Here is a 27,333-nt window from a genome sequence, read left to right on the forward strand (position 1 = left end):
ATTGCTCATCAAGAAGCAAAATAAGTCAGAGTTATAGTGCATGAAGGTCAAAATCCACGGGTTCCCCTGACGCTGTGTTCTAAATGCGGTATTTCGAAGTCAAGGTCGAAGTAGAACAAAGTGGAGTCAAGTCAGAGTTTTTCGAGAACCGGCGTCTTCGGCTCGGCTCACTAAAACGAACCGGCTCTTCCGGGTCCCAAACGGCTCTTCGGGTTGTTTTTGCTTCTTTAATCCCTACACGACCAAATATTAGGTAAAATTGTGCACAAAATGACTTGAAGGAAGGGGGGAATAGAACAAAAAATTTAAAAATACCAAAATGAAAAAGTAGTGAAAAGCTGAGAAAAAAGAAACAAAAGGAAGAGAAAAAAGAATGAAAAATTCAGAAAAAAGACATAAAAAAGAAAAGAAAGCAAAAATGGAAAAAAATAAATAGAGAACAAAAAGAAAAAACAGATCGGTAAAAAATAAACACAATGAGATTTTTTTTAAAGGAATTTTAAAAAAATGTAGAAAAAAACAGGGAAAAATAAAAAAATGTTTGTGTGGCATTCAAATCATTTCCAATAATATCAAGTGAATCTTGTTGCCAACATTGAACTTCCACTAAAAAAGTCATTAAATACAGTTTTGTATCGTGCAACCGACTCAATAAGCCTCCAAAAATGTTAATATTATGCAACAAAATATTTCAGGAATAAAAGAAATGGAAATCTTGTGAAAGAATTGTAAAAACAAATGCAATCGTTCATGAGTCAATTCATTCAAAAGTGAAAAATCATTTTACATTGCCGGAAACTTAGCAAAATGTAACCTGATGTCAAGTTCTGGACATGTTCGATCATGACTTAGTTGCCACACTTGGAGTTGCTGTTGCTCACCGACATTGTGTGAACGCTCAGACCCGTAAGGAAAACGACAGGGAACATATTGCATCCGACCCGCCATAAATGTCTGAGGATGTCCAAAAAAAGCTTCTATTCATTCCTATCAAAGGAATGTGCAACACAAACAATTTGAATCACATTTGGATTCAGGAGAAGCTGAATATTCTTTTCCTATTCAACGTGAAAATGTTGCTTGAAGCGGCATTTCCATTTGCACTTTCAATGCACTTCACCTCCTTCCTCTCTCCCTTTCTTCCTTTATTTTTTTCTTTCTCTCCTGCTCTTTTTTCTTTCTCGCTCTTTTCTCTCTTCATCCTTGTTTTGCTTCTTTCTTCTTTCCTCTCTTCCTTTGTTTTTTCTCTCTTGCTCTTTTTGTCTTTTTTCCTCTCCTTTTTTCCCCCTCTTCATTCCCTCCCTATTTCTTTTTATTTCTGTACCGATGCTGGCCACTTGGCAGCAGGCTATGCCCTGCTGCTATTGTCATTGTTCGCTGCTCCTGCTTCTTACTTCTCTGTCACTCTTTTTCCACAAGTGAACATAGCTAAATTCTGTGGTACAGGCATCTTTTCCTTTCTTCATTTTTTCCTTCTCTAGCCACTCAGTTAGCGGCTTGGTGCAGGCTGTGGCTCACTGCTATTTTTGTTGTTACCTTCTTTTGCTTCCTCCACTGTCGCTCGCCTTCCACAGTTGAACTTAAAACAGGCACCCACTTTTTTCACTGTTTTGTTATCTAGCCATTCGTGTTGGCCACCTGGCGGCAGGCTATGGCTTGCCGCCAATTCAATAATATCATGACAAATGGGCAATAAAACACAGTAGATCACAATCAAATTAGATGTGGTCTTGCCCAACACAATTGGAACAGAAGATGATCAGGTAGAGGGCAGGTTATATGTCCTTGGGTAAGACACTGAACCCCTAATGTCCCCAATAAGCAGGTCGGCGCCTCACATGGCTGCTATTGGTGTGTGAATGGGTAAGTGTGAAGCACATTGTAAAGCGCTTTGGGAGCTCTTCATTGATTTGAAAAGCGCTATAGAAATGCAGACCCTTTACCATTTAGCATCTTATCCTCAAAACGTTTGGAGGCTGACTCTCTATTGGTGTGTGAGCGTGTGTTTGAATGGGTAAGTGTGACACACACATGCACTGTTATTTCAGGTCAACAAAAACATGGTGCCAGAAAACATCCAAAAATGATTCGTTCGGAAAGAGGGAAATTATAACTTGAGGGGCTGTAATCAATTCCTAATCCCAAAGGTGAGAACCACCGGGAAAAGTATGTGTGTGTCTGTGTGTGGAGTCCAACTTTGGAAAAATTTACAAGACCAGATCAAACAATGTCCGACTATTCACTTGTTCAAATTTAAATGCAAAAAAACATTATTGGCGGAATACAGAGATGAAGAAAATGAGTGATACGAGAGATTGGGAATAGTGCGTCTACAACTATGGTTAACTTTGTTGTTATTGTTGCTATTGTTATAACATAACTGATATTATTGATATTATTATTATTGTTGTCATTATCATTGGTGTATTTAATAAGGAAGATGAAGGCGTAGGGAATATAAGCATTTGCTTCTGACTACTCTTTTCAAACATATTATGTAACATTATTTTGTTGTTGAGTTGTTTTTGTTCTGTTTTTATTTTATTGTTCGAAATAACGTTTTCATTCATTCATTCAATACAAGTTTTTTTGCAAAGTTATGACTAAAAATCAAACAAATTAATGATTAAAATGGCCTCATTAGTCCTAGATATCAAATCGCTAATTGTGTACTATTACTGTTTGAATGTCAACAACTTTTGCCTTCATCATGTGCAAAAAAACAATGATCACAATTCCTAATTTTTTTCAAACCATAAACGCACCTCGGGACAAATATAGAATCCATCAGGAAGCGAGCACATGGCTTTTAAATGTTTCCAACTTTTAGCATCATAAAATACAAAAAAAAAAGTAATTTTAAAAGTCCACCTCTTTCTCTAACTATAAACGCACCAATATAGTTGTCTTAATTCCTACGCTTTCTCTAACTCTGAACGCACCACTAACCATATATGGAATGCACTAGGACGTGAGGCCGTCTTCCGAGTCCTAAGGTTGGGTTTTATTGGCAACATTATGACTAAAATTGAAAAAAATTAATGATTAAAACACCTCATTTGTCCTAGATACAAAGTCGCTAATTGTGTTCAATTACTGTTTAAATATCAACAACTTTTGCCTTCACAATGTGCAAAAAAACCCGCGAAAAACAATGATCACAATTCCTAAATGTTCTCAAACAATAAACGCACCTCGGGACAAATATAGAATCCACCAGGAAGCGAGCACATGGCTTTTAAACGTTTCATACTTTTTGCATCATAAAACACAAAGAGTCATTTTTAAAAGTCCAACCCTTTCTCTAACATTAAACGCACCAATATAGTTGTCACAATTCCCACACTTTTTTTAACTCTAAACGCACCACTAACCATATATGGAATACAGAAGGACGTGAGGCCGTCTTCTTCCGGGTCCGGTTAGAGAAAACAAAAGTTTCACCATGGCAACAGAAACAAGCGTTCCCCTGGCGCTTCTTCTCACATTATTCGCAATAAATGGATATTTAGCGGACATGTTCAAGTATAATGAACCCGTCAGGTTGTTTACCGAAGAGGAACTGCGGAGATACGACGGCACACTTGTACGTAAAAAGTAAATAACAAATAGTGGGAAATAAACGAAAAGTTGTGCCGACTTAAATGATTGTGTGACAGGCGGACGAGCCCATCTACATGGCCATTAAAGGGGTGGTCTTCGATGTCACTAAAGGGAAAGGTGCGTTACCCTTTTGCTTAAAGGGACAGTGTGTAATGCTTCCTAGAGGTACAGACTTTCATTTAGTAAAAAAAAAATAACATTGCTTTGAATACAAGGCGAAAAATTATAGGTTGAATCCCTACCTAAGATCAGCGCCTGTTTGTCTGACGTCTTGCTGTTTCTGCCTATCTAGAGATAGATAGATGTCTAGACAGATGTCTAGATAGATAGATGTCTAGAGATAGATGTCTAGATAAATAGATAGATAAATAAATAGATGTCTAGATAGATAGATGTGTAGATAGATAGATAAATAGCTAGATGTCTGGACAGATGTCTGGATAGATAGATGTCTAGAGATAGATGTGTAGAGAGATATATAGATGTCTAGAGATAGATAGATGTTTAGATAGATGTCTAGAGAGATAGATAAATAGATGTCTAGATAGATAGATAGATGTCTAGAGAGATAAATGTCTAGAGATAGATGTCTAGATATATAGATAGATGTCTAGAGAGATAGATGTCTAGAGAGATAGATAGATGTCTAGAGAGATAAATGTCTAGAGATAGATGTCTAGATATATAGATAGATGTCTAGAGAGATAGATGTCTAGAGAGATAGATGTCTAAAGATAGATGTCTAGAGAGATAAATAGATGTCTAGATAGATGTCTAGAGAGATAGATGTCTAGAGATATATGTATAGATATATAGATAGATGTCTAGAGCGATAGATGTCTAGAGAGATAGATGTCTAAAGATAGATGTCTAGAGAGATAAATAGATGTCTAGATAGATGTCTAGATAGATAGATAGATACTTTATTCATCCCTGTCGGGAAATTCACCCTTCCAGCAGTATCCTTGTGTTGAAAAATAAAATAATAAAATAAAAGATATAGAATCCAGAAATACCCAATATAATGTGTTGCTAGAGAGTATTTAAATAGTGCCATGTAAAATACACACTGTCATAAAAATAGGGTAATATGCAAATATGGGGGTGGGGTTTCATGTGGGCTTCTACTCCCCCTGGTGGAGTTAAAGAGCCTCATAGCATGAGGAAAAAATGATCATACAGACATCAAAGATCCATTTGAGCACTAACCTTGTACTCTAAAATATATTACATATTTTCAGAGTTTTACGGCCAAAACGCGCCCTACAATGCCATGGCGGGCAAGGACTGCACTCGCGCCGTGGCCAAGATGTCGCTAGAGCCGGAAGATCAAACATCCGATATCGTGAGTGTCCTCAAAGACCTCCGCCGAGGAGATCATTCCAATGACAGTATTCTATATCATATTATATTATTATTGTATCCTCATACAAAGTAGGCTTAAAACGTATTTCCTCAAAAGTGTGTATTTCCAAACAGATGGTATCATATTTCTCTGTTTCAAAATTGGTACCGCGTTTCTTTTCTTTCTTTGTCTTTGTCCTACCCGTTGTGACTTAAATAAAATACAGTGTAGGGGGGAAGGGCGCCAGAGTAAAGGAGCGAGGCGAATACTACAAAATATTACTACAGTAATACCTAAAAAATAGTACGTCGAGAATATTACAAAATCATGCAAAAATACGAATGCAAGAACACTACAAGAATACTACTGAAATATTGCAATAATCATACTATGGAAATACTACAAAAATACTACCACGGCGATACTGCAAAATCACGCAAAAAGACTACAGTACTGCTAGAATACTACAGCAGAAACACTACAAGACTCCTACTACAATAGTACTGCAAAATCATGCAAAAATAATACTGCTCAAATACTACAAGAATACAACAGAACTACTAGAATAGTTCTACGACAGAAATACTACCAAAATCCAACTACTGTACAGATATACTACAAAAATAGAACTACAGTCACCCTACAAAAATACCAAAGAAATACAAAAAAAAATCTACTACAGAAATACTACAAAAATACTAGAGAGATACTACACAAATCATACTGCAAAGAAGACTTTGCAGGAATACTACAAGTATCCTACTATGGATATACTACTACAGTATTACCACAAAAATACTACGGCGAGAATACTACAAAATCATGCAAAAATACGAATGCAATAATACTACAAGAATACTACAATGATCATACTACAGAAATACTACAAAAATACTAGAGATACTGCACAAATAGAAGTATGAAAAACTTGTGCAGAAATACTACAAGTATCCTACTATGGAAATACTACAAAAATTCTACTACAGTAATACATCAAAAATACTACGATGGACTACTACAAAATCATGCAAAAATACGAATGCAAGAATACTACAAGAATACTACAATGATCACACTACAGAAATACTACAAAAATACTACAGAGATACTGCACAAATAGAAGTATGAAAAACTTGTGCAGAAAAACTACAATTATCGTACTATGGAAATACTAAAAAAATACACTGAGATACTGCACAAATAGTACTACGAAAAAATTGTGCAGGAATACTACAAAAATAAATCTACAGTAGTACCTCAAAAATACTCCAAACATCGTACTACAAAAATCGTAGTGCAGAAATTCGACAAGAATATAGTAACGATTGCTGTTCTCCTCATCGAGAGATACTAAACCTTATTCAAAGTAAGACAGACTACGACGAATAAAAAGTATTTTTTTCACCAAGTAAATACTTGTCGGAGGATAGTACTTGCTCGTGTACCGCCCCAATAAAAGCAATCTCGTACAAAAACGGATATCCGATACAAAAAACCTCGACAGACACGTATCGTATCATCAATGAGTCGTCGCGTGACTCTTTTGTGACTCCGCCCCCTTTTCCTTAGTCGGACCTGACTCCGGAGCAGCTCCGGTCCCTGGACCAGGTCTTCGAGGGGACCTACAAGGCCAAGTACCCCATCGTGGGCTACACGGCCGCCCGCATCCTCAACGGGGACGGGAGTCCCAACCGGGACTTTAAACCCGAAGACCGGCCCCACTTTGACATCAAAGAGGAGTTTTGAGCTCCTCTGACTCCGCCCCCTTCTTCTTTATCGCCTCATGGACTACTTTCAGCTTGTCTTGGAATAGGAATTCATACAATTTCATGTATTTTTCATACAAAACCTTGATTGGAATACTAGAATTAAAACATGAACTATCCTTTAAACGTGCTTTTGTGTTTATTTGACACGATGTGCTGCTAAGGGTACCACCAGAAACCCAAAACATGTCTTTTTTTCGTCTTCTTTTCCTTCTGCCTTTTATTTAATTCCCTTTTTTTTAACTTTTTTTGTTCTTTTTCTGCACTTTTCTTTTTTCTCTTCTTTTCTTATTAAATATTTTGTTTGCATTTTTTTCTATTCTCGTTTCCCCCTTTCAACCTCTTTTCTTATTCCATTTTTATGTTTTGATTCTATTCTTTTTTTTCATGATTTTTCCTTTTCTCCTTTTTCACCTTGTTTTTCTTTAATTCTTCTTTAATTCCCTTTTTTTTAAACTTTTTTGTTCTTTTTCTGCACTTTTCTTTTTTCTCTTATTAAATATTTTGTTTGCATTTTTTCCTATTCTTGTTTCCCCTTTCAACCTCTTTTCTTATTCCATTTTTATGTTTTTATTCTATTCTTTTTTTCATGATTTTTCCTTTTCCCCTTTTTCACCTTATTTTTTTTTCTTTTTTATTTATTTCCCCTTTTTAACTTTTTTACTCTTTTTCTGCACTTTTCTTTTTTCTCTTCTTTTCTCATCAAATATTTTGTTTGCATTTTTTCCTATTCTCGTTTCCCCCTTTCAACTTCTTTTCTTATTCCATTTTTATGTTCTTTTATTCTTTTCAAAATTGGGGTGTGAGTGTGTGTGTGAATGGGTAAGTGTGAAGCACATTGTAAAGCGCTTCATGGACTTGAAAAGCGCTATAGAAATGCATACCATTTAGCATCTTAAATATTCTCAAACCATTTAGAGGCTGACTCCCTATTGGGGTGTGAGTGTGTTAATGGGTAAGTGTGAAGCACATTGTAAAGCGCTTTGGGAAGTCTTCATTGACTTGAAAAGCCGACCCTTTACTATTTAGCATCTTGATTATCCTCAAAACGTTTGGAGGCTGACTCCCTATTGGGGTGTGAGTGTGTGTGTGCATGGGTAAGCGTGAAGCACATTGTAAAGCGCTTTGGGAGGTTTTCATTGACTTGAAAAGCCGACCCTTTACTATTTAGCATCTTGATTATCCTCAAAACGTTTGGAGGCTGACTCCCTATTGGTGTGTGTGTGTGTGTGTGGGGGGGGGGGTTTGGGGTTTTTAAGGGTTATTGTTCTATCTTCGTTATTCATTATCCATTATCCGTTATCGGTCAGTTCATAATACGCTACAAAGCCTAGGAGCCGGGACACTTACTCTTAGCCAAAAGGCCAAGCTAAGGTCCTAGCCCTAAAGCCTTGCTGCGATCATTGCGAATGCACCGTTCCCGGAGGTACTGCAATACCGGGCCGATGCGTGGAGTGGACAGAGCAAGCTCTTATTCCATCTCCGGATTGCAAAAATCAAAGATCATGGCTACTACACTTGGTTCGGGTATGTTTTTTTTAACAGACCTACCACAATCGGCATGTGTGTGTGTGTGTGTGTGAATGGATAAGCGTGAAGCACATTGTAAAGCGCTTTGGGAGCTCTTCATTGACTTGAAAAGCGCTAAAGAAAAACTTTCAAATTCAAGGGTTTCAAGCACCTCTACGAAACACCGTTAGCCTTGATTTTCTGTTATCTCCCTCCCTCCACCTATTCCATGGCCGGCCTTCCCTCCTTAGACCGAAGGTCATTCCGAGCGACGTCATAGGTCGAAAGGCGACAAGCCCCGCCCCCCCCGGACTGGGGCTAGCCTACCGCGGTGCGGAGGTCTTCTTTTGCAGGTGGACGCTCCGTCGCAACCTTCTTCCTACCGGGAAACGCCTTCCTTGTTTTTTTTCGCTCTACCGGAAAATCCAAACCCACGCCAAAATGCCCAAAACGGTAAGAAAAGATCGGAAAATTCCCATTCGAGGTTCGGTTCCTGTTTTTTTTTTTGACCTGTTAACTAAAAAGTAGATCTAGCGCAGGGGTGTCAAACTCATAGAACAAACATTCTGTCGGGGCCGGACAAGTAGATTAAAGAGATAGAGAAAGAGGGAGGGAAAAAGAGGGCGGGACAAAGAAAGAAAAAGAGAGAGAGAGAGAGAGGGAGAGAGCGTGAGAAACAAAAGATAAAAAGTCGTGAGAGAGGGGGAAAAGAAAGGGAGAGGAAGGAAGAAATCCCAAAAGAAATAGAAAGACAGAAGGACAGAAAAGAGAAAAGAACGCGCGAAGAGAAAAGGGAGAAAAGGAAAAAAAGGAAGTTAGAGCAAAAGAGAGAGAAAGAAACACAGAGCAACAAAAGGAAGAGAAAAAGAGACACAGAGAGTGAAAGAGACAGAGACAGTGGGAGTGGGAGAAAAGGTGGAAAAGAGAGGGAGAGAGAGAGAGAGAAATAAATAAAGAGAATGAGAAGGAAAGAGAAAAAGGAAAAAGAAAGTGAGAAAGTTAGAGAGAGAGAAAGAGAAAAACAAAGAGAGCAAGACAGAGAAAGAAAACAATAGAGAAAAAAAATGAGAGAAAGAGAGAGAAAGAAGAATAAGATGGAAAGAGAGAGTGTGATAAGGAAAGAGAAAAAAGAGAAAGCAAGAAAGAAAGAAAAATATCTAGAAAAATGAGAGAGAGGGGAGGAGGGAGAGAGAGAGAAATACAAGTACAGTGTCTTTGTTCGAGGCACCTGGCTTTGGTGTTGCCAACCTGCAGCTCGTTTTTCTCTTGCGCTTCTTTGAGTGTTGTCTCGCGGGCCGGATTCAATCCCTTAGCGGGCCTGATCCGGCCCGCGGGCCGCCTGTTTGACACCCTAGCGCTTCTAGGTTCGTCCGACGGGTCAATGTCAAATAGTCTTTTAAGGAATTATCAGAATTGGAAAATGTTGGTTTTCTATTGGCTGAAGGAGAAACTCTAAGCCAATCGGTGACAATGAGTCAGGTCCAAAATATTTCTTCCCTTTCTCGGGTCGAAGCACGGATTTCCTTCTTGATCCTTGCAATGATTAACTCCCGAGACCTTAGTAAAGAGTTCCACTTTTCGTTGCCCAACATGGTTTATCTTTACGACGGGCGTGCGTTAGCGCTCCTTCATAAAACCCTTGCGTAACTGGACGGATGGCTTCGGGTCATTGTTAAGTTTTTCTCTTCTCGTTTTTGGATATCGGGACATTTTTTTATAACGGTTTCGATCCTTCGCTTTCAAAATCGAGTTTGTTTTTTTTCCCTCCGTGCCGGTATGGCGTCGTCAGCGACCGCCGTGCCGTTTTGACTACCTCGCCTCGGTCCAAAGTCTGAGGAGATAGTGAGTCATTATAGCGCATGAGCCGTGGACTTCCACGTGGAAAGGAAATGATTGACGGCTCTCGGTTCCAAATACGAGCGACGCCTGCTTTTACGATCCGCCCCGTGTTTCCGGTATCCGAAGTCTCGGTAAAATGACCTTGCCTTCCCGGAAGTATGAGTTCAAACAAAAATCCATAACCTTGACACAAGAATAGAACCACAGTGAGCTGTGCAAACTGGCAAGGTTCTAAGCCCGATTTGGCGTTTGCTTTATCCAATATTCCCTGTCATTTTCCCCAGGTCTGAGCGTTCACACAAAGTCGGTGCTTCACTTTTACCCATTCACACACACACACTCACACCCCAATAGGGAGTCAGCCTCCAAACGTTTTGAGGATAATCAAGATGCTAAATGGCAAATGGTCTGCATTTCTATAGCGCTTTTCAAGTCAATGAAGACCTCCCAAAGCGCTTTACAATGTGCTTCACTTTTACCCATTCACACACACACACTCACACACCAATAGGGAGTCAGCCATGCAAGGCACCTACCTGCTTATTGGGGACATTAGGGGTTCAGTGTCTTACCCAAGGACATTTCGACATATAACCTGCCCTCTACCTGATCCCGTTCTGTTTCAACTGTGTTGGGCAAGACCACACCTAATTTTATTGTGATCTACTGTGTTTTATTGCCCATTTGTCATGATATTATTGAATTAGCGGGAAGCCATAGCCTGCCGCCAAGTGGCCAACATGAATGGCTAGATAACGAAACAGTGAAAAAAAGTGGGTCAATGCCTGTTTTAAGTTCAACTGTGGAAGGCGAGCGTCAGTGGAGGAGGAAGCAAGAGAAGGTAACAACAAAAATAGCAGTGAGCCACAGCCTGCACCAAGCCGCTAACTGAGTGGCCAGAGAAGGAAAAAAATGAAGAAAGGAAAAGATGCCTGTACCACAGAACCTAGCTATGTTCACTTGTGGAAAATGAGTGACAGAGAAGTAGGAAGCAGGAGCAGCGAACAATAAAAATAGCAGCAGAGCGTAGCCTGCTGCCAAGTGGCCAACATCGGTACAGAAATAAAAAGAAATAAGGACGGAATGAAGAGGGGAAAAGGAGAGGAAAAAATACAAAAAGAGCAAGAGAGAAAAAAACAAAGGAAGAGAGGAAAGAAGGAAGAAGCAAAACAAGGATGAAAGAAGAGAGAAAAGAGAGCGAGAAAGAAAAAAGAGCAGGAGAGAAAGAACGAGAGAAAGAAAAAAATAAAGGAAGAAAGTGACAGAGGAAGGAGGAGCTTCTCCTGAATCCAAATGTGATTCAAATTGTTTGTGTTGCACATTCCTTGGATAGGAATAAATAGCTTTTTTTTTTTTTTGGACATCCTCAGACATTTTATGGCGGGTCGGATGCAATATGTTCCCTGTCATTTTCCTTGCGGGTCTGAGCGTTCACACAAAGTGGGTGAGCGACGCTCGAAACGACATTGAGCAACGGCAACTCCAAGTGTGGCAACTAAGTCATGATCGAACATGTCCAAAACTTGACATTTTGCGGAGTTTCCGGCAATGCAAAATGATTTTTCACTTTCGAATGAATTGACTCATGTACGATGGCCTACAAACGTTGTTTGTTTTTATAATTATTTTGCAAGATATCCATTTCATTTTATTTCCTGATATATTTTGTCGCATAATATTCACATTTTTGGGGGCTTATTGAGTCGGTTGCATGATACACAACTGTATTTAATTACATTTTTGAGTGGAAGTACAATGTTGGCAACAAGATTCACTTGATATCATTGGAAATTATTTGAATGCAACACAAACTTTTTCTTCTTTTTTTTGTGTTTTTTTTTTCTTTTTTTCAAATTCCTTTAAAAAAAATCTCATTGTGTTTATTTTTTCCTAGCTGTTACTTTTTTCTTTTTGTTCTCTATTTACTTTTTTGCTTTCTTTTCTGTCTTTTTTCTGAATTTTTCCTTCTTTTTTCTCTTCCTTTTGTTTCTTTTTTTCTCAGCTTTTCACTACTTTTTCATTTTGGTATTTTTTAATTTTTTGTTCTATTTCCCCCCTTCCTTTGAGTCCTTTTGTGCACAATCTTACATAATATTTGGTCGTGTAAGGATGAAAGAAGCAAAAACAACCCGAAGAGCCGTTTGTTACCCGAAAGAACCGATTCTCTTTAGCGAGCCGAGCCGAGGAAGCCGGTTCTCGAAAAACTCTACTGACTTGACTCCACTTTGTTCTACTTCGACCTTGACTTCCAAATACCACATTTATAACACAGCGTCGGGGGAACCCGTGGATTTTGACCTTCATGCACTGTAACTTAAACTTAATTAACTTCTTAATTAGATATTTGGAACCCTGATTTTTGTGAGCCGGCTCGATTTTCTCGTGCGCGGAAAAGCTCTGGGCATACACGCAGCTTAGAGGGAACATTGCTTGTATCTCTTTTGATGAAGACAGAAGACGGCGATGGATATTTAACCCTTGATTGCATGAGCTAACAGTACATACACTATTCCAAGAGTGGTGGTTGAAATATTAGTAAGGAAAAAATACAAATACTCATGGCATCCTGTCATAAACATAGTTTAAGCCACAGGTGTCGAACAGGCGGCCCGCGGGCCATATCAGGCCCGCTAAGGGATTGAATCCGGCCCACGAGACAACACTCAGAGAAGCGCAAGAGAAAAATAAGCTGCAGGTTGAAATAGGTCGACATGATGTTGCCAAAGCCGGGTGCCTCCAACAAAGACACTGTACAAGTATTTATTTCTCTCTCTCTCTTTCTTTTCCACTCCTTTTCTCCCACTCTCTGTCGCTTTCACTCTCTGTGTCTCTTTTTCTCTTCCTTTGTTTCTCTTTGTCTCTTTCTCTCCCTGTGTCTTTTAACCTTTTTTGCTCTAACTTTCTTTTTTCCTTTTCTCTCTTTTCATACCCTTCGTGCTTTCTTTTCTCTTTTCTCTCCTTCCGTCTTTCTATTTCTCTTTGGATTTCTTTCTCCCTCTGCCTTTCTTTTTCCCCTCTCTCACGACTTCTGTTTTTATCTCTTTTGTTTCTCACGCTCTCTCCCTTTCTTTGTCCCGCCCTCTCTCCTTTTCCCTTCCTCTTTCTCTTATTTCTTTCTCTCTCTTTTTCTTTCGCTTGAATCTACTCGTCCGGCCCCCGACAGAATGTGTGTTCTATGGTGACGGAAGGAAATTTTGTCCGCAGGTCAACGTTCGAGTCACCACCATGGATGCCGAGCTGGAGTTCTCCTTCCACCCCAATACCACCGGGAAGCAGCTCTTCGACCAGGTCCCATTTTTGATTTTCTTGTCTATTTTTCAACGTATTTTCAATGTTTTTGAAAAATATTTTTTATTTTATTTCTTCTATGAAGGTTTTTTGTTGTTTAAAATCATGTTTTTGTTGTAGAAAAGGAAAGGGTTTTTTTCAAAATAAAAATTCATTTTCGCCCTAATACGACAGCAAGCTCTTTCGCCGGATCAGGAGTCGCACGGAAACGACTCCCGTGTCAATTCTGCCAATTCGGTTCTATTGTCTAAACATAATTGAGAGTTTAATGGTATTGCATTTCTTTTTTTGAATCTTTTTTTTTTTTTGACTCATTTTTAGAGTTGGCTTGATTGTTATAAATATTTAAAAATATTTTTACTATTTTAAAAAATAATTACAAAAAAAAATATCACAAAATCAATGTTTTTTTTAAATAATTTTTCTTTTTTTTTTCCTCCTGTATTTCAAAATAATCTTAATTTTCTTGTCTATTTTTCAATGTATTTTCAATGTTTTTGAAACATAATTTGTAAGATTCGTTGTTTTTAAAAGCAATTTTTCTGGTCTTTAAAATATTATTTTCTGTTTTCCAAGTATTTCTTTTAGATTTGTAAAATATTTTTGGTTGTTTTTCAAAATATTTATTTCTGTTTTGTGAGGTATTATTATTTCCTGTTTTTCTTAAAGTATTTTTTCATTGGTATTACAAATTATTACTACTATTATTATTATTATTTTAGTAATCTTTCCATTTCTATTTTTCAAAGTACTCTTTTTCTGTCTTTTTTGGGGGAATATTGTTCTTTGTTTTTATAACTTTTGTTTTTGAAGAATTTTTTCCTGTTTTCTTGTCTGTTTTTTATTCTAAAATATTCTTATTTTGAAATAAATTATTTTTTGTTGTAGAATATTTTGTTTCAATATAAAAAAAATAATCTAATTATTTTTCTTCCTTCTTTTTTAAATGTATTTACTGACATGTCCTTCTTTATTAAGGGGTACTTGTGTTCGTTTTAGATATATTTTTTCATCTTTTTTGTTTAAAGATTTGGTTTTTCTGATATTCATTTTCACTGTATTTTGAAATCATATTCCACATTCCAATATTTTTATGGTTTTTCAAATCTTTTTTTATGTTTCTACGCTTACGTATTCTGAATGTTTTTCACGGGAAAAAAGATGACAACGAGAAAACGGAGAAAAGAAAAGAAACTGTTCAATAAATACATCAATGAAAAGAACGTTTATTCGAAAATACTGTAAATATATTTTGAAAGACGGAGAACATATCGTATCAAAAAATAAAGGAAATCAATTCATTCATTAAAAAAAAAGATCTCCGTCCCCTCCCGAGAAAAGAAAAACAATGATTTCCAAACAAGGGAGAAAAACCTTGAAAAATCTATGAACTATTCTGAAATCTGCGCCTGGGTTTTGTCGCAGGTGGCCAGGACCATGGGACTGCGCGAGGTTTGGTACTTCGGACTCCAGTTCGTGGACGCTAAAGGTTTCTACAGCTGGCTCAACACCGACAAGAAGGTACCTCGACTTTTTGGGTGAACCGGCTCTCGGATTTCCTCGGAAAATCGTCCCGCTACTGTATGAAGCGCCTCCTAGTGGTTCAAAACCTATATTGATTCCAATAATACGCAAAAATACCGTTGACATCGGATAGAAACACGCACTCCTATATTATATAAAATAAATACATATACATCTATCTTTTACGGCAGGGGTGTCAAACGGGCGGCCCGCGGGCCGGATCAGGCCCGCTAAGGGATTGAATCCGGCCCACGAGATAAAGCTGAGGGAAGCACAAGAAAAAAACGAGCTGCAGGTTGAATTGTGTCCACTTGATGTTGCCAAAGCCAGGTGCCTCGAACAGACGTTGTAGTTGTCTCTCTCTCTCTCTCTCTCTCTGTCTCTCTCTTCCTCCTTTTTCTCTCACTCTCTCTATCTCTTTCTCTCCTTCACTCCTGCCTCTCTTTGTCGCTTTTTCTCTCTATGTCTTTTTACCTTTTTTTGCTCTCTCTTCCTTTTTCCCTTTTCTCTCTTGTTCTATCTCTCTTGCTTTGCCCTTCCCCCCTGCCCTTCTCTCTTTCTCGCAAGTCGGTCGCTAACCTGCCCGTCGGGCTTGAGCGAGTCGGTCGCTAACCTGCTGGTCGGGCCTACGCAAATCGGTCGCTAACCTGCCCGTCGGGCTTGAGCGAGTCGTTCGCTAACCTGCCCGTCGGGCCCATGCGAGTCGGTCACTAACCTGCCCGTCGTCCCGGTAGGTGATGTCCCAGGACGTCCGCAAGGAGACGCCGCTGCAGCTGAAGCTCCGCGCCAAATATTACCCCGAGGACGTGAGCGAGGAACTGATCCAGGACGTGACGCGCCGTCTCTTCTACCTGCAAGTCAAAGAGGACGTCCTCAACCAGGACGTCTACTGTCCCCCCGAGTCCGCCGTCCTCCTGGCCTCCTACGCCGTCCAGGCCAAGTACGGACAGTACGACAAGTCCCTGCACCGGCCGGGATACCTGTCCTCCGAACGCATCCTGCCTCCCAGGTGACAAAAGACGCAAAACAGACCAAGTCCTCCAAACGTAAATATATATCATTTTATATCAAGTACTACTAATACAAAAAGGGGCTTTGTGACCACTCAATGACTACAAAACTGCTTAATAACAGAGGGAGGGAAAAGGAGAGAGGGACAATACAATATTAGTAGTACAATACCCCCGTTTTAACATGTCCTCGTCTTCAGGATCCTGGAGCAACACAGTTTGTCCAAAGAGGAATGGGAGGACAAGATCCAGGTCTGGCACGAGGAGCACGGCTCTATGCTCAAGTAGGTAGTACTTTTCAAAAGGACGTAGAACTGAATTGAACTGAACAATATCAAGATTCTGGCGGGCCACCGGGATTGAATCGGTCCTGCCAGAGTCTCATAAACTTGAATGATTCCAAATGATAATATTTTGAGATATACAGTGGTATATACAGTGGAGTAGCTTTGCAACCTGAAACATTTGTAAGTAGAGACGCCTTTTCAATGTGAATACCTTAATCCGTTCCAAGCCCGGAAAAAGTATGATTTTTGTTTTATAAATTTGAGAGCATCGGATCTGGTTTGCTCACTTCAAGTCTCTGAAGTTTTGTCTTCTTTCTAGCACTTGTTTTGGGTTCCAGGGCATAATAAAGCGACCTCTAGTGGTCAAATAGTACATTACAAATTACAAATGGATTTATTTTCACATGAATTTTTGGTATTTTGTATTTTTTTAATATTTGAGAACAGTGGTTTGTTCTAATCAGAAGTTTTTTTGGGGTGGAAAACCCAATTTGGCCCAACCTCAGCCAGACCCTGGCTCCGGCGGCCCCATTGAGTTGGAGACCCCAGCCCTCAAGGAAGTCAGGCATGTGCAAAGCCAATGTGACGCTGGTATCAAGAGTGGTTCAGTCCAGTCTCAACTATATAATCCTTTATATGGAAGCCTATATGAACAGTCTACATTATGATATATTTTAGGATGAAAACCCATAGAAAGACTGGTAACTCCCAAAAACGCCAGCCAAGTACACAGAGCAATTTGATTGGGTGAGCGGTAGCGTTGGGTGAAACAATCCACACGGAGCACGCTTCCTTCTCTCTGCCCTGAAGGGAAATACTTTACAGATGGAAACTTTTTGTTTGCAGTATTTTGTGACATTTTCACAAAAGAGCTCTGCTTGCACCTGGTTCTGAAACCAAAATTTACTGGGGGAAATATGAAGGTCCGAATGAGCCTCAAGGGATGGGCACCGCCAGGCTGTAAAGTTTCCCGACCCTTGCTCTAGCATCTCGAGAGTTTTTGGGGCGATAGAAAGCGTCTTACTTTTGGAGAATCGAAAAAGCTGCGCGCATACGTAATGTAGGCTGGTCGAGCGGTTTCATGTATGTGCGAAGCTTAGACCGCAACGGGCAGACCCAGGCGGAAAAGGGGCAAGGCTTAGCCGTTCTGAACGCAAAACACACGATCCGGCGAGGGATAGAAATCCACGTTGACCGTGGTCCTTTTTGTACCCCGTGCAGAGACGAGGCGGTCCTGGAGTACCTGAAGATCGCGCAGGACTTGGAGATGTACGGCGTCAACTACTTTGACATCAAGAACAAGAAAGGCACGGAGCTCTGGTTGGGCGTGGACGCCCTGGGCCTCAACATCTACGAGAAGGAGGACAAGTGAGTGGGACCTTCACGAGTCGTCGACCCTCCTTCGGTCCTGCGACCCGGTTCAAGTTCATTGAACTCCGGTGGGATGTGTGTTCCCGTTCGTCTCGAAGTGGGAAAGAACGGATGGATTTGTAAAATCATTCGATACGTGCAACTGGTGTAAGTGGCCCTCGGAGAAAATTTGGGCCCCCAAAACGCTGGGGGATTTGAAGGGCACGGATGAATAAAACACGTCGACTCGGGCTTACTTAATCAAAAAGTAAGCTCTCTCTCTTTTTCTTCTCTCTAGTTCTCGATTTTTCTCTTTCTCCGTTACTCGCGCCCCTTTTTATTCTTTTTCTCTTTCTTATTCTCTCTCCTTTGTTTTCTCTCCGTCTTTTTTGCTTTATCCCTCATTCTCGCACTCTTTCTCTGTTTCTCTTTCTTTCTCGGTTTCTCTCTCTTACTTTTTTTCTCTATGTTTTTCTGTCGCTCTCTTTCTTTCTGTTTTTCTTTTTCACTTAATTTCTGTTTTTCTCTGTCTCCCCTTCATTCCGTTTTTCACTCTCTTGCTCTCCTTCATTCTGTTTTTCACTCTCTCTCTCTATTTCTCTCTCGCTTTTTCTCTGTTTGCCCTCTCTTTCTCTGTTTCTTTCTTTCTCTATGTTTAACCCTCTCTCTCCCTTTGTTTCTCTCTGTTTCTTTCTGGATCTTTCTCTTTCTCTTTCTTTCTTTATGTCTCTTTCTCTCTCTGTCTTCCTCTCACTTACTTCCTTCCTCTCTTATTCTCTTACTGTCTTTCACATTGTTCTCTCTCTTTTTCTCGCTGTGTTCCTCTTTTTCCCTTTTTTCTTTCTCTCACTTTCTCTCCCCTTTCTTTATTTCTTTCTTAGTTTATACGTTTCTCTAACTCTGTATCTTTCTCTCTCTCCTTCTCGATGTTTCTTTTTCCATCTGTTTCTCTTTCCATCTCGGTTTCCGTGTTTCTCTTTCATGCTCCCTCTTTCTCTCTCTCTCTCTCCCTCTTTATTTGTTTACTTTCCTCTCTCCCTCTTTCTTTCTGTATGTTTCTCTCTCTTGTGTATTGTTTTCTTTCCCCGGTATACTTCAGTCTTATTTTCTGCCCGCATAACCAAAATGCCACAGTTGCATCCACTCATATATAGAGTAAGTCTACTCCTTTGTTAGCCACATCCAAGTTGAAAAGTGAGATGCAGAAACGCCTTCTATTTATGTCATAATGTCGCGCCAGTGATCGCAATACTTATAAATAATTAACGCTACGGCACAAAAGTTGAATCAATATTTCCTTTTTTTCAGGATAACACCAAAGATCGGATTCCCCTGGAGCGAAATCAGGAACATTTCCTTCAACGATAAAAAGTTCATTATCAAACCTATCGACAAGAAATCACCAGTAAGTCCTTTTTTACAATCTACTTCACATTTTGGGGGTTTGTGTTTGTAAACATAGGATACAGCCAATCAAAAAAGAGATTGAAATCAGCCCACCATTCAGAGATGTGGCATTTCAGTTACACGCTTTGTGATTGGTTGATGGGAAAACAATGCAAAAGAAAGCAGAAATACAAAATACAGAGGCCAAGCTGAATAAATCATAAATTCACACTCTAGCAAAAGTTGTGTTTTATGGTTGAAAAGGGAAATACCTTCATATTTTATATGTGTACGTCTCCACCAGGAACAAACTCGGTAGGCCACGGCATAGGCGAGATTTCCCGCTTTCCGGTCGAAAGTTCCGACATACTTATCCTCCGAAAACAATAATGTATCATTTTAGTTCCGGTAATCATTGTCAATAAAAGCAAAATGATAAAATTATAAAAAAAATTCATTTTAGTTTTATTTTTTAAAAATTGTTTTAGATATTATTTTTTCATTTTATTTTTACCTCGCATGAAGAGTGTTGAAGTTGCAGAGGATTCACAATTGTTGCAGATATAACGTGTACAATAGCTCCCTCTTTTGTTGTAAATACGAAGAACAATGTTCAATAAATGTAACTTTTTCACAGACATAAATAAAACGAGCCGAAAACAATTTGCAATTATGCCCAAAGAAACATTTATATATATTATATATATATTTATATATTTTGCTCGAACAAAAACCGGAAGTTGAGGATTCAACCGGCACTTTCACCGGAAATCCTAAAGCAGTAAACATTTTTATATAAAAAACATGTTTCAAATATACACAACAAAAAACGTTGACATAAAACAAAAGTGAGGAAAGAAATGAAAAATAAAGGAGTGAAAAATATTAGAAAATTACAGGGCAGAGGTGTTAAAGGTGAGGCCCGCGGAGTCTATCAAGCCCCCCATAAGATTGAATCCGGCCCGCGAGGCGACGCTGAGAGAAGTGCAAGACAAAAAAAAAAAACAACAGCAGTTCAAATTGTGTCCGCTTGATGTCGCCAAAGACAGACCAAGACACGCCGAGTAAAACAAAAGTGACGAAAGAAAGGAAAAATACAGGTGCAAAAATATTAGAAAATGTTAAGGCAGTGGTGTTAAACGGGAGGCCCGCGGAGTATATCAAGCCCCCCATAAGATTGAATCCGGCCCGCGAGGCGACGCTGAGAGAAGTGCAAGACAAAAAAAACAAACAGTAGTTCTCATTGTGTCTGCCTGATGTCTCCAAAGACAGACCAAAACACTCCGAGTTGACTCGTTCCTCCCCCTTCCGACTCGTTCCTCTCCTACTTTTCCCAGGACTTCATCTTCTACGCCCCCCGCCTTCGCGTGAACAAGCGCATCCTGCAGCTGTGCATGGGCAACCACGAGCTGTACATGCGTCGGCGCAAGGCCGACACCATCGAGGTGCAGCAGATGAAGGCCCAGGCCAAAGAGGAACGTCTGCAGAAGAAGTTAGAGCGCGACCTGCTGGAGGGCGAGAAGAAGCGACGTCGGGCCGTCCAGGAGGAGAAGGAGCAGATGGAGCTGGAGAAGAAACAGCTCATGAACAAACTGCAGCAGTACGAGGAGACCACCAGGAGGGCCGAGAGAGGTGGGCTCCATAAGCCTTCCATTTTGTACCGTGTTGAAAAAAAATCGATTGGCTGCAAAAAAATCACATTTTACGGAAAATGGATCCGGCGTCTCCGCATTCTGAAGAAATCTTTCCCTAACTTGTTTGATTTGAAGTATTTTTATAACTAGGTTTGTGCCTCACAAGGCACAGGTATCAGTAACTTATCCCTCCCCCCTTCTATCAGCTTGTACGCTATCTTCATTCAATTATAAGAGTTTATAAATCTTTGGTTGAAAATTGGTTTCAACTGCTCTTGGAGTCTCCTTGGGCAGAGGGTTCTGTTACTTATTCCTCCCTTTTCGTGATCGTTTGTGTGCTGTCCTCATTAAAATATGGCAAATGTTTGGTGAAAGTTGCTTTCAAATTGCTTGTGAGTCTCCCTGGGCAGAAAGTCCCTTTACTTTTTCCTCCCCCCTTCGTAATTATTTGCATTCTGTCCTCATTAAAATATGGCAAATCTTTGGTAGAAAATTAGTTTCAATTGCTCTTTGAGTCTCTTTTGGCAGAGGGTTCTGTTACTTATTCCTCCCCCTTCGTGATTGTTTGCCTGCTGTCCTCATTAAAACCTGGCAATTGTTTAGTGAAAGTTGGTTTCAAATTGCTTTTTGAGTCGTCTTGGGCAGAGAGTCCCTTTACTTATTCCTCCCCCTTCAGTCAGTTTGCACACTATCCTAATAAGAACTTACAAATCTTTGGTTGAAAATTGGTTTTAATTGCTCTTGGAGTCTCCTCGGGCAGAGGTTTCTGTTACTTATTCCTCCCTTTTCGTTGATGTTGGCGTTGTGTCCTCATTAAAATATGGCAAATGTTTAGTGAAAGTTGGTTTCAAATTGCTTTTTTAGTCTCTTTGGGCAGAGAGTCCCTTTACTTATTCCTCCCCCTTCAATCAGTTTGCACGCTATCCGAATAAGAACTAATAAATCTTTGGTTGAAAATTGGTTTCAATTGCTCTTTGAGTCCCCTTGGGCAGAGGGTTCTGTTACTTATTCCTCCCTTTTCGTGAATGTTGGCGTTGTGTCCTCATTAAAATATGGCAAATGTTTGGTGAAAGTTACTTTCAAATTGCTCGTGAGTCTCCTTGGGCAGAAAGTCCATTTACTTATTCCTCCCTCTTTGTGATTATTTGCATTCTGTCCTCATTAAAATGTGGCAAATCTTTGGTTGAAATTGGTTTTAATTGCTCTTTGAGTCTCCTTGGGCAGAGGGTTCTGTTACTTATTCCTCCCCCTTAGTGATGATTCGAATTCTGTCCTCATTAAAATATGGCAAATGTTTGGTGAAAGTTGCTTTCAAATTGCTTGTGAGTCTCCCTGGGCAGAAAGTCCCTTTACTTTTTCCTCCCACTTCGTGATTGTTTGCGTGCTGTCCTCATTAAAATCTGGCAAATGTTTGGTGAAAGTTGGTTTCAAATTGCTTTTTGATTCTCCTTGGGCAGAGAGTCCCTTGACTTATTCCTCCCCCTTCTTCCAGTTTGCATGCTATCCTCATTCAAACTTATAAATGTTTGGTGAAAATGGCTTTCTAAAGCTCTTGGAGTCTCCTTAATCAAAAGGTTAGGGTGATGGAAAAGACGAATCATGAAAAATACAAATTTTGGACTAAAACACATATTTCAAATATTTTCATATTTTACTTTAGTTTGTATTTGTTTTTGAAGTTAAATAAGAACAAATATCCTTACAAGAGCAGGATTCATTTGTTCTTCTACATCAGAAAATGATTGACCAATCTTTGCTTAGAATTTTTCTTAGCTTAGTCGAAAAAAATATTTGACCACATGAAATAATCATGTCATTTTAAGTATGAAATACAAAAAAGGAACATATTTTCATCCTATAGTTCACTTTAGAAAAAAGTTTCGAAAATAATGAATACAAATAATAATACAAAACAGAATAATGAAAGTGTAAAAATAAAGAGCAAAAATACTTTCACATTCTTTTTTCAATAGAACCTCATAGATAGATCAGATCCTACCTCTTAAATAGGACGCACTGTGTTAAATATGCTGAAATGACATCTGAGCCCTTTAGTGTTACCTGTGGTGTTCCGCAGGGCTCTGTGCTTGGTCCCCTTCTTTTCAGGCATGACATGCTTCCATGAGGTGATATTATTCGTGGTTTCCATTGCTCAACTATATCTTCCGATGGAGGAATCTGCCACACTAAATTGTGGAAATTGTGAGGCCTGCCTCACTGAGATCAAAGAATGGATGTCACTCCAATTCTTGCGCCTTAACTCTGAAAAGACCGAAATGTTAACATATAACAAGTATACAAATAACCATGACTTGACTTGACTTGACCAGAGCTCCAGGAGCAACTGGACCGGGCCATGCGTCTGGAGGAGGAGCGCCGGAAGGTGGAGCAGGAGGCGGCCCGGCTGGAGACCGAAAGGATGGAGGCCATCATCGCCAAGGAGGAACTGGCCCGCCAGGCCGAGGACCAGATCAAGAGCCAGGAGCAGCTGGTGAGAACCCGCTCCGTCTCTGGGCTCTCCGATAGTTCCGGTCTCCCTCACGCTTCTTCTCCCCAAGGCCACGGAGCTGGCCGAGTACAGCGCCAAGATCTTGCTACTGGAGGAGGCCAAGCGGGTCAAGGAGGAGGAGGCCGAGTCCTGGCACTGCAAGGTGAGTCTGGGTTCCAGGTTTTGGCCCACCAGAACCGCTGACCTCCGAGGAAGTCCAAAGGCACTTCAGTAGGACAAGAATGGGCCCAGATTGAACTCATAAACGATGGAGACTGTGGCAACAAAGTTATCAACACAGCCTAGAAAATCATGGGCTGCTCTCTGCCCAGTTAGGAAGATATTGCAGGCTTCAGCTTAATCAAAACTAACCACGTTATTAGGGACTCCAAAGGGTTCAGGTTACTTTTTCCTCCACCTTCTATTTTTGTTTGCTTGCTATTCTCAATGAAACATGGTAACTTTTTGGAAATTGGTTTCAGGTTGCTCTTTGTGTCTCTTTTGGCAGAGGGTTCTGTAACTTGTTCCTCTCCCTTTCTGTCATGGTCTGCATGCTATTCTTATAAAAACATGGTAAGTTCTTTGTGAAAAATTTCTTTCAATTGCTCTTTGAGTCTTTGGGCAGAGAGAGAGATCCGTTAGAGGGTTCAGTAACTTGTTCCTCTCCCTTTCTGTCATTGTTTGCATGTTATCATTAAAATATTGGAACTTATACAGTAAATGTTAAGTGAGCATTGGTTCTTTGCTCTTTGAGTCTCTTGAGCTAGAGGGTTACGTTATTTATTCATTCCCCTTTCTGTCGTTGTTGGCTTTTTAAAACAGGGTAACTTACCTTGCTGAATATTGGTTTCAGTTGCTCTTTGCGTCTCCTTTAGTAGAGTTTAGTGACTTGTTCCTCTCCCTTTCTGTGATTGTCTGCATGCTATTCTTACAAAAACATGGTAAGTTATTTAGTGGAAAATTACTTTCAATTGCTCTTTGAGTCTTTAGGCAGAGAGAGATCCGTTACTTATTCCTCCCCCCGAAGTCGTCGTTAGCATTAAAATAATGCCCAATGTGTTCCCTGTCCGGCAGGCTAAAGAAGTGGAGGAGAACCTGGTGAAGACTCAGGAGGAGCTGCGGAACGTGATGACCGTCAACTCGGCGCCGCCGGCCGCCGCCTCCTCGTCCTCTTCGGATAGCGATAGCGAGCGCGAGCACAGCGAAGAGAACAGCACCTACAGCGCCGAACTGCACTCGCAGGGCGTGGCCGACCTCCGCCGCGAAGAGGACAGGCTCACCGAGGCCGAGAAGAACCAACGCCTGCAGGCCAAACTCATGGTAAAACGGGTCAAATGATAAAAGATCGGATCGGGCCGCTTGGAGTGTCGGCGGTCGGCAGCCGCAGTACCCGCGTTGGTCCCCAGAGGGTGGTACGGATGTTAATGGAGTCTGTCGGTATTTATTGAGGGTGCCTGGCTAAAGACACTTCCAGAGTACAACTGTGGACGTGAGAGGTGTCAAAATCCTTTGTGCTGAGGGGCCAGTTGCAAGAAAAAAAAACTCTAAAGGGGGCCAGTAGATTAGTGAGAGAGAAAGAGAGAAAGAAAGAGAAAAGAAGAGATAGGAAGAGAAAGAAGAGAAAGAGAGAGCACAAGAGAGCGAGAGAGAGAGAGAGAGAGACAGAGAGAGAGACAGAGAGAGGAAGATAAATATATAAAGAAACAGAAAAAGAAATAGAAAAAGAGAGCACAATAGAGAGAGAGAGAGAGAGAGAGAGAGGGAGAGAGAGAGAAAGAGAGAGAGAGAGAGCGGAAGATAAATATATAAAGAAACAGAAAAAGAAATAGAAAGAGAGAGCACAATACACAATAGAGAGATAGAGAAAGAGGGAGATAAATATATAAAGAAACAGAAAAAGAAATAGAAAGGGTGAGCACAACAGAGAGAGAGGGAGAGAGCAAGAAAGAGGAAGATAAATATATAAAGAAACAGAAAAAGAAATAGAAAGAGAGAGCACAATAGAGAGAGAGAGAGAGAGAGAGAGAGAGAGAGAGAGAGGGAGAGAGAGAGAAAGAGAGAGAGAGAGCGGAAGATAAATATATAAAGAAACAGAAAAAGAAATAGAAAGAGAGAGCACAATACACAATAGAGAGATAGAGAAAGAGGGAGATAAATATATAAAGAAACAGAAAAAGAAATAGAAAGGGTGAGCACAACAGAGAGAGAGGGAGAGAGCAAGAAAGAGGAAGATAAATATATAAAGAAACAGAAAAAGAAATAGAAAGAGAGAGCACAATAGAGAGAGAGAGAGAAAGAGGAAGATAAATATATAAAGAATCAGAATAAGAAATAGAATGAGAGCGCACAACAGAGAGAGAGAGAGAAAGAGGAAGATACATATATAAAGGAACTGAAAAAGAAATAGAAAGAGAGAGCACAAGAGAGAGATAAAGAGGAAAATAAATATATAAAGAAACAGAAAAAGAAATAGAAAGAGAGAGCACAAGAGAGAGAGAGAGAGAGAAAAAGAAATAGAAAGAGAGAGCACAAGAGAGAGAAAGAAAGATATATTAAGTGAGAACTAATGTAAAAAAGTGAGACCAAGATAGAGAGAAACAAAAAGCAGGGAAAAACATGGGAAAAAGAGGGAGACAAAGAGAGGAGAAAGAGAGAGAGCAAAAGAGAGAATAAAAAAGAAGAAAAGAAAGAGAGGGAGTGAAGGAAAGAGGGAGAAAGAGAAAAGTTCTGTAAGCCCAATAGTACTTTGGACCCTTAAACCATGTATTGAATACTTTTCATTCTTTTTCAACTTTTTAGTACTTTGACATACTTTTAGATATTTCTTAGTACTTTTTTAAATATTTATATATAAATATATATAACATCATTTTAGATATTTCTTAGTACTTTTTTAAAAAAAAATACTTTTGCAATATTTAAAACTATTTCATTTTATTAGGAACAGGAATTGATCTGAATGCATCCACCCGCTGTGCAGATTCCCTGGCTCTTAAACATACAGTGCCTTTCACAGACAATTCGATGATGTCACGGCCGTCCCTTTACACATCCAAAGACACAAACGGGGATTCCTAATGTAGTTCCCGTACCGATTCCCGTACCCGTCCGGAACCTTCCGGAGGTAGTATCTCTTCCTGACTCGCCACCGGTGGCCATTTTGTGCTCAGGCGCTGAGTTCGGAGCTGGAGGAATCTCGCGACCAGACCAAGAAGACGGCCAGCGACCTCCTTCACGCCCAAAACGTGCGAGAAGGACGCGACAAATACAAAACGCTTCGGCAGATCCGGATGGGCAACACCAAGCAGAGGATCGACGAATTCGAGGCATTGTAACTTACCGGACCCGAGCGCTAGAAACCGCCCCCGACCGCGGGGACCGCAATCCCAATCCAATCTTATTTTATTACGATGTCTTTTGTTTTGTCTCTTTGTCGAATAAATTCGCCTCTATCGAAGCGGAGGAGTGTGTGGTTTTTCTCACTTTCAATTTCGGTTTATTGAGTTAGGAATTGAACCTGGCGCTTACTGAATTAACCAGCAGTAGTGCTAGAGGTTTACCACCAGGATGACTTTAAAACAGTCTCATCTATCTCAATAAAGATATGGGTTGATTTGGATAAGAACGATTATTCCGAAAGAAAAATGCGGACACAAAAACAACGCGACTGTCACAGACCAGGAACGGAGACGGGACCCAATTACGTTCGTTTTACTCCGTTTTTATTAAGAAGAACAGGACTTGCATCCACCATCTAATGATCGTCGATCACAAGTAGCAGATAGCAGGAACGCAGAAGTAGTTGTTGACAGTGAGAACAAACGGGTCGATGGCCAGGACAGAGGAGCAAAAACAGAAACGGGTCCAGTAAAGAGGTCGGCAACAGGTATCAGGCAGGAAACAGGGCAAAAACAGGTCGATGGCCGGGACGGAGGAGCAAAAACAGAAACGGGTCCGGAAAAGAGGTCGGCAACAGGTATCAGGCAGCAGAAAACAGGGCATAAACAGGTCGATGGCCAGGACAGAGGAGCAAAAACAGAAACGGGTCCAGAAAAGAGGTCGGCAACAGGTATCGGGCACGAAACAGGGCAAAACAGGGTGATGGCCGGGACAGAGGAGCAAAAACAGAAACGGGTCAAGAAAAAGGTCGGCAACAGGTATCAGGCAGGAAACGGGGCAAAAACAGGTTAACGGCTGGGACGGAGGAGCAAAAGCAGAAACAGGTCCAGAAAAAGGTCAGGAACAGGTATCAGGCACGAAACCGGGCAAAACAGGTCGATGGCCGGGACGGAGGTGCAAAAACA

The 27,333-nt window shown here is 40.3% G+C and overlaps 2 protein-coding genes and 1 pseudogene across 2 annotated transcripts; 2 read left to right on the top strand and 1 right to left on the bottom strand.

The window, feature by feature from the left end:
- Positions 1-3,418: 3,418 nt before the first annotated feature.
- On the top strand, positions 3,419-6,840 carry nenf (neudesin neurotrophic factor). Its single transcript, XM_088354521.1, has 4 exons — positions 3,419-3,586; positions 3,660-3,720; positions 4,845-4,948; positions 6,518-6,840. The coding sequence occupies exons 1-4, from the start codon at positions 3,446-3,448 to the stop codon at positions 6,692-6,694; spliced, it is 483 nt and encodes a 160-aa protein (XP_088210647.1). The 5' UTR covers positions 3,419-3,445; the 3' UTR covers positions 6,695-6,840.
- A 1,278-nt stretch (positions 6,841-8,118) lies between these two features.
- LOC148352321 (U2 spliceosomal RNA) lies at positions 8,119-8,250 on the bottom strand (annotated as a pseudogene).
- A 295-nt stretch (positions 8,251-8,545) lies between these two features.
- ezra (ezrin a) lies at positions 8,546-26,491 on the top strand. The gene is made up of 12 exons (XM_088355085.1): positions 8,546-8,676; positions 13,267-13,350; positions 14,776-14,871; positions 15,609-15,883; positions 16,085-16,168; positions 17,393-17,539; positions 18,830-18,926; positions 20,245-20,539; positions 22,872-23,032; positions 23,100-23,192; positions 24,104-24,349; positions 26,200-26,491. Exons 1-12 carry the CDS (start codon positions 8,665-8,667, stop codon positions 26,362-26,364), a joined length of 1,755 nt encoding a protein of 584 aa, XP_088211211.1. The 5' UTR covers positions 8,546-8,664; the 3' UTR covers positions 26,365-26,491.
- The last annotated feature ends 842 nt before the right edge of the window (positions 26,492-27,333 follow it).

This window comes from Urocampus carinirostris, chromosome 15, assembly GCF_059441175.1.
Source record: "Urocampus carinirostris isolate Australia breed hairy pipefish chromosome 15, RoL_Ucar_1.0, whole genome shotgun sequence".
Taxonomy (NCBI): domain Eukaryota; kingdom Metazoa; phylum Chordata; class Actinopteri; order Syngnathiformes; family Syngnathidae; genus Urocampus; species Urocampus carinirostris.

What these genes read in the sequence shown, in the direction of transcription:
- nenf (XM_088354521.1), top strand. Translation starts at nt 3,446, where the DNA reads ATGGCAACAGAAACAAGCGTTCCCCTGGCGCTTCTTCTCACATTATTC. An exon ending in GGAGATACGACGGCACACTT is followed by an intron (nt 3,587 to 3,659) that starts GTACGTAAAAAG and finishes ATTGTGTGACAG; the next exon opens with GCGGACGAGCCCATCTACAT. An exon ending in CGATGTCACTAAAGGGAAAG is followed by an intron (nt 3,721 to 4,844) that starts GTGCGTTACCCT and finishes ACATATTTTCAG; the next exon opens with AGTTTTACGGCCAAAACGCG.
- ezra (XM_088355085.1), top strand. An exon ending in ATCTACGAGAAGGAGGACAA is followed by an intron (nt 17,540 to 18,829) that starts GTGAGTGGGACC and finishes CCTTTTTTTCAG; the next exon opens with GATAACACCAAAGATCGGAT. An exon ending in CACCAGGAGGGCCGAGAGAG is followed by an intron (nt 20,540 to 22,871) that starts GTGGGCTCCATA and finishes TGACTTGACCAG; the next exon opens with AGCTCCAGGAGCAACTGGAC.